Source organism: Marmota marmota, unplaced genomic scaffold, assembly GCF_001458135.2.
Source record: "Marmota marmota marmota unplaced genomic scaffold, marMar, whole genome shotgun sequence".
Lineage (NCBI taxonomy): Eukaryota > Metazoa > Chordata > Mammalia > Rodentia > Sciuridae > Marmota > Marmota marmota.
The window spans coordinates 27,342,442-27,349,445 of NW_026000082.1; the positions used below are offsets into that span (position 1 = coordinate 27,342,442).

General features: G+C 42.5%; 1 protein-coding gene across 2 annotated transcripts in view; it reads left to right on the forward strand.

Moving 5' to 3' along the window:
* Oscp1 (organic solute carrier partner 1) overlaps positions 1-7,004 on the forward strand; it is a 30,549-nt gene that overhangs the window by 9,666 nt on the left and 13,879 nt on the right. For both annotated transcript variants that reach the window (XM_048815742.1, XM_048815743.1), the window contains one exon: positions 1,626-1,780. In XM_048815742.1, the coding sequence (XP_048671699.1) occupies positions 1,626-1,780 (155 nt within the window). The remainder of the gene's footprint in view (positions 1-1,625; positions 1,781-7,004) is intronic.

A 7,004-nucleotide genomic window follows, 5' to 3' on the forward strand; every position in this document is an offset into this window, starting at 1 on the left:
TTTTTTTTTTTTTTTTTTTTTTTTGTATCCACGGATGCTTAACCACTGGACCACATCCCAGCCTTTTTTAATTTTTATTTTGAGACAGGGTATCATTAATTGCTTAGGGTCTCACTAAATCACTAAATTACTGAGGCTAGGCTTGAACTTGCAATCCTCCTGCCTCGGCCTCCTGAGCCGCAGGGAGGGTACACCACTGCACCCAATAAATTCTGCATTATATACACAGGCTGTGGTAAGAAGTTAGAAAATCCAGTTTATTGCAGGTCTTTGCTTGTTTTGGTCAAAGGGAAACAACCAGGCCTGCGACAAAGCCAGAGGGTCCCTGTGTCTCTGAGCTGCCCACCTGGGGGCGTGTTCCTCTTGCTAAGGGTGAGCTGTGGTGGTTGAATTGTCAGAAGTGAGGAACATCCCTGTTGGTAATGAACCTGTTTTTTCCTCTCTGAGGAACAGGATGGAGTCTAGAGTAAAATCCAAAGGTCAAGTGTCAGTTTAGCACTTCTATAAGGAGTCACAGTTGGTCAGCCCTTTGTGTCCTCTCTCCCCACTCTCTGAAGCCATTCCATTTAAGATTTAAGTACAGCCAGCCCCCAGCTTCCCTTCCCCCATAAAATGCCTTGAGGTGCTTTCAAATGCTGGTCTGAGCCCTCAGGTATTCATGTCAGTTACTACAGGTAGAGAGCCTGAAATAATAAGCCCCTGCTCCGCCTCGCTGTCACTCAACAGGTTCCCAGCCTCAGCCAGGCACTGGCATGTCCCAGGTGTTCCACGAAAGAAGGAAGAGTTTATGGCTTTCAGAAATAATCACTCATCACTCATGTTGAATAATTGACTTTGTATAATTATTTACAGCCCAGTTTTCTTTCAGATTTTAATTACTATGAATGTATTTTCTTGACATCTGCAAACTCTCACCTTTAGGCCAGAATAACTGGCTTAATTAAGAATAACCTAGCAGTGAAAATATCTAAATGAATGAGGATCTAAAATTATAGCACTTTGGTTTACATATTCCTTTTACTCTCACCAGATGGAAATTTTTATTTGAACAACAGTTTGAGATATTTGACTATGGTATAAAATCAATATTATACACCAAGACATCTTAAATTATATTTCTGTAGAAACATGAGAAATGTTTTAATCTATAAACAATGGATAGCTATGTCTATTTCCAGAAAATGTTTTTTTAAATCAATTACCATTATTTGTCCCATTTTTATGAAATTTAATTTTAAGTAAAAATGTCCACATTACCTTTTTTGAAAATGTGCTATTTCTCATTTTAAGGAAAAGCTCTAATCTAAAATGCTACAGAAATGTTTTTTTCAAGGAAAAAAGAAACATTTCCTTTATTATCAAGTCAGATAATGTTTGTGAAATTGGTTTGTAACCTCTGAAGCGCAACCCACTTGTACATTGTCATCTTGGATGTTTGTCTGAAATGGTATCACAAAGCATTCTCAAGCCCTGCTTCCTCCTGGGTCCCAGTGTGAGCTGATCACACCAAGCACACAGCAACCAATTCCGTATATGCCCCACTGCCCACTTCATACCCAGAGAGCATGAATAAAGCTCCCTCTGGTACCTTCCTTGCTCAGTTGTATTCTCTCTTGTCTCTGCAGTACTGAATGACATCATTTCAACCATGTTCAACAGAAAGTTTATGGAGGAATTATTCAAACCCCAAGAGCTCTACTCCAAGAAGGCCCTAAGGACTGTCTACAACCGCCTCGCTCATGCCTCCATTATGAGACTGAACCAGGCCAGCATGGATAAGGTGAGCACACAGTCACTGTCATCATAGCTGCATTTCTTGCACCTTTCATGGATGATCAAGACTGGGGTCAGATGAGATGATATTTGCAATGGTGCCTTGCAACAAAAATAGGCACTTATAAATATTAGTAGTGATTGCTGACTTTTAAAGTTGGGAAGAACCTCAGAAGTCATCCACACCAACCTCTCCATTGGTTTATGTCATTCTACCTGCCCAAAGAGAGTACTGGTTTCATACCCATCATTATGAGCCCTGGAACCTATGTCTAACCCCAAACACAACCTCAAAACTTAATTCTGTTTCATTTATAACAAATTTCAATTCTGCAGTGAGGAAACCAGACATTTTTTTAAGCAAATTAAGCCCAATGTGAGGCTTCACATCTACAATCCCAGCAACTCAGTAGGCTGAGGCAGGAGGATTACAAGTTCAAGGCCAGCCTGGCCAATTTAGAAAGACCCTGTCTCATGTAATCCCAGCAGCTTGGGAGGCTGAGGCAGGAGGACAAGTTCAAAGCCAGCCTCAGCAATTTAGCGAGGCCTTCAGCAACTCAGAGATCCTGTCTCTAAATAAAATACAAGAAAGGGCTGGGGATGTGGCTCAGTGGTTGACCACCCTTGGGTTCAATCCTCAGTAGCCATCCCCACTTAAAAAACCCTATCTCAAAATAAAAAATAAAAAGGGCTAGGGATGTAGCTCAGTGGTGAAGCACCCTGGATTCAATCCTCAGTACTGCAATAAATAAATATAGGGCAAATTAGGGTCTGGGGATGTGGCTCAAGCAGTAGCGTGCTCGCCTGGCATGCGTGCGGCCCGGGTTCAATCCTCAGCACCACATACAAACAAAGATGCTGTGTCCACCGAAAACTAAAAAATAAATAAAATTCATTCTCTCTCTCTCTCTCTCTCTCTTAAAATAAATAAATAAATATAGGGCAAATTTAAAAACAAGCAGTCTTAACTTATAGCATGAACATAGCCATTTGGGAAACAAATTAGGCATTCTGGTTTTTATTTGTTTTTTGTTTTTCTTTTTCTTTTCTCAGTACTCTAGATAGAACCCAGGATGCTCTACCACTGAGCTACATCCCAACTCTTTATTTTGTTTTGAGAAAAGATTGTCTCACTGTCCTTGAACTTATCATCCTCCTGTCTCAGCCTCCCAAGTAACTGTGCCACCACACCAGCTGATTTTTAAAATAATATCACATAAAAAAGTGGCAGAGGATAGTCAAGTCTTTTTAGAAGAATTCCAGATGTTTTACCAGGATATTTTACCTTCAGGGAGGGAAAGCATTACTCCTACTCATGAAGTATGGGCTGCACTTAGTGACTTCCTTTCAAAGAATAAGTTATGGGGAAAAAAAGGAGAAAACAATTAGCTCTATAGTGCAAAAACCTGACAAATGACCTCACTCAGGGGGTCAAGGTTCACACAACAGTGATGTGTCACGTTGATAGTGTGTACCCTGACATGCCTCATCTCTGTAGTCTTCCTCCCCAAACCCATAGTCCCAGTCTAACTATAAGAAAAGCATCAAACAAATGTCATTGTCATGATAGAAATACCTGACTGGTATTTAAAATATCAAGGTTACCAAAAACAAGAAAAGTCAGAAAAACTTTTATAGCCAACAGGATCCCAGGAAGATATGACAACTAAATATAATGTGGTATCCTGGATGGGAGCCTGAAACAGAATAGGATGTTAGGGGGAAACTTGTGAAATCTCGTATAGTCTTTATAACTGTAATAACAAGTCCGTTTTAATATCTTCCATTATGTGCATTTTTTAAAATCATGAGGATTGACAACCAGTAGTAGGTGTGCAAAATCAATTCACTTATTCTTGGTACCTAGAAGAAGCCTCAGAGAGACAGAATACCTTTAACTACACCCTCTTAACCTCCTGCCACTTTTCTCTGGAAAGTTACTTTATCTCCCTGAGCCTGTTTTCTCACTGTACAATGAGGGGTGGACAATACTGAGATACAGACTTCCTCCTCTTCCTCTGCCTGCCCAAGTAAGTGGCAGCCATCTGCCACTCGGCATCACAGTCACTCTCAGACCTCTCACAAATCCCAAGATCATCAAAAACAGGACCAAGAAGTTCATCCAGTGCCAGTTAGCCCAGATTCGGGGGACAGGGAGCAAGTGCTCTACCACTGAGCCACACCGCCAGCCTAAGGATCCAGATCTTGGTGCCCAGCATTGGTTATAGGAACAAGAAGAAAACAAAGCATATGCTACCCTGTGTCTTCTGGAAGCTCCCAGGCCACAAGGAGCCAGAAGTGCTACCAGTGTGCAGCAAATCTAACTGTGCTGAGATTGCTCAGGGTTTCTCCCAAGAACCACAACACCATCATGGAAAGAGCAGCCCAGCTGGCCATCAGAGTCACGGATCCCAGTGCCAGGCTGCACAGGGAGGAAAATGAGTAGATAGCTCATGTGCACATTTATTTAGATAAAACCATTAAAACTGCATTTTAAAAATGAGGATAGTTATAGCTACTTGACCAGTTACTGAAAATTATTGCTCATCTCACTCTGCCTTTGAGAAGGTTTAGAATCAACATAGCATTTAGACTAAAAAAAAATCCTGAAAGCAGGGCGTGGTGATGCAGGAGCTCAGGAGGCTGAGGTGGGAGGATCACAAGTTCAAAGCTAGTCTCAGCAATTTAGTGAGGCCCTAAGCAAATCAGCAAGAACTTGTCTCTAAATAAAATGTAAAAAAAGGGCTGGGGATATGGCTTAGTGGTTAAGCACCCCTGGGTTCAATGCCTGGTACCAAAAAAAAAAAAAAAAAAATTCCTGATTTCAAGTCTTAGCTGTGAGACCAAATTTACTGAATAACTCTCAACTTTTATTTCTACATCATAAATGTGTTTTTATCATTTATTCCTATCACAGGGCCCCTATACACAACATGCACTGAAATTTTGATAATAATGGCAGAGTCTCAAGTCTATATCTCAGTATTGTACACCCCATCCTACACCCCTATACATGAACCATGCTGTCCTAGTGTAATCCACTTTCTAAGTGGAAATGTTTGGTTGCATGTTGAAGTAATGGGAGTGTGTAAAGGGTCTAGCAAGTGTCTTGGAATCTGGTCATCTTGGGCTGGGGAAGTAGCTCAGTGGTAGAGTACTTGCCTAGTTTGCCCAGTGCCAAGAGCAATCCCCAGCACCGCAAAGATACAAAAAGCCTGATCACCCTGAGCCCATCTCATGCTGCCACTTTCCAGCTACGTGGACTTAGGCAAGTTTCCTCCTTTTTTTTTTTTTTTTTTTTCTTTTGAACTGGGATAAGACCCACCTCATGGAGTTCTTGTGAATATAAAGTGCTTATCAAATGAAGGAATGTATACACATGTGCTTGACCCAACATTCAGATGATAGTAGTGTATATTCTCAATCCTGCCCCAGACATGTCCATACTAGACGTCATCTTCTCCCCTTCCTCCTCCTATCCTCCGCGCCCACTGATACCCCTGGTTATGGGTTATGGTGACCAGTCCTGCTTCCCCACATGTTGAAGTTTGAACATAGAGAAGCAAGCCAAGGCAAGCATATGAAGCAGGGTTTATTTAAAAAGGGGCAACATAGACTTCTCCTGCGAGGGAGAAGTGGGCCATAGCTGGTATCCTGGCATCCCAAGAAGCGAGGTGTTCTGCCCTTTTTATATGTCCTAGGCTTCCTTTGTTCTCCTGCTTTCCCCCTTATCTTTCTCCTTTCTTTGTACTTGACTAAGCCCAGGAATGCTCAGTGGCATGGCCAAAAGGGGGAAATAGGTGGGCTGAAGGGAGAAGGGCAGGATGGAGCAGCCAAGGACACATTAACAACCTTATAGCTCCCTGTAGGGAGGGGAGATTCCTAGGCAGGTAACCTTGGGAACAGACTGGAGCAGGGGCAGGTTCTTGATAAGATCCCTCAGGGGACAGTCTCCAACTTCCCAGACTCACTCAAAATTGGCCTCTTAGATCCGACCTGACTCAGTTTACCTACACTGACTGCCTAATTCTGGCTTCACCATCTCCTGTCCATTAGAGGCATCATCCCTCTCCCAGATGCTAGGCTGGAAATGCTGCAGTCCATTTGGATCACCCTCATTGTCATCTCCAAATCTAGCCAGACTGTCACCATGTACTAACAGCTTTTTCTTCTCAACGTGAAGAAAACAAAGGAACACAATCTTCTTTTCCTGCCTTCTCCATTCCCACCATTTCTCTTTTAGCCTTAGGTTTGGATTACGCCAGTGACATTCCTTTCCTTTGTCTAACCAGTAGACATCTATTCACACCTAGTAGGAACCAGGTATTAACTGGCCCCCCTAACTCTAGTTCCTCTCTTCTCTCTATCTCATTGCCAGAGTGACTAATCTTGTTTAATCACCACTTTGATTGTGTCAGCTCAGAAAACTTCAATAGTCCCCTAATCCCCACCATTTTTACTCTAAATTATTTTGCTTGCCTTTCCAAAACTTTTAATATTCTAACATTGCCATACTTCCCAACTTTATTTCCCACCATCCCCAACATGAAAATGACATGCTTCTTGGTGCCTCCAGGCCCTCACATGCTGCTATTCCCTCAACTGAGTCACCTTTCCTTTTCCTTTGGCCAGTCTGAACCCTGACACTTCCTCAGACCCATATCAGTCCACTTGTGCCACAGAGCCTGTCTTTTTTTTTTTTTTTTTAAGAGAGAGAGAGAGAGAATTTTTAATATTTATTTATTTTTTTTTTTAGTTATTGGCGGACACAACATCTTTGTTTGTATGTGGTGCTGAGGATCGAACCCGGGCCACACGCATGCCAGGCAGGCGCGCTACCGCTTGTGCCACATCCCCAACCCCACAGAGCCTGTCTTGACCAGTTTGATCGTCACCAGTTTCTCCCCTTGGTCTTTCCTGGATGTTTGTACCACACATGGGGCTTGTTGCCATCTTAGTAAATGCTGTTCACATTTAAAAGTGGTCTTATATAGTTGTAGAACTTCTACTTGCCACTTTGACATATATCATCTCATTCCTTTCAGCAACCCTGCAATGTTGGGAAATTGGGTAGTAGTTTTAACAGAAGAAAATGCAGGCTCAGAGACATTAAGAAAGCTGGCCAGGGGGCTGAGGATGTGGCTCAAGTGGTAGCGGTAGCGCGCTTGCCTGGCATACGTGCGGCCCGGGTTTGATCCTCAGCACCACATACAAACAAAGATGTTGTGTCC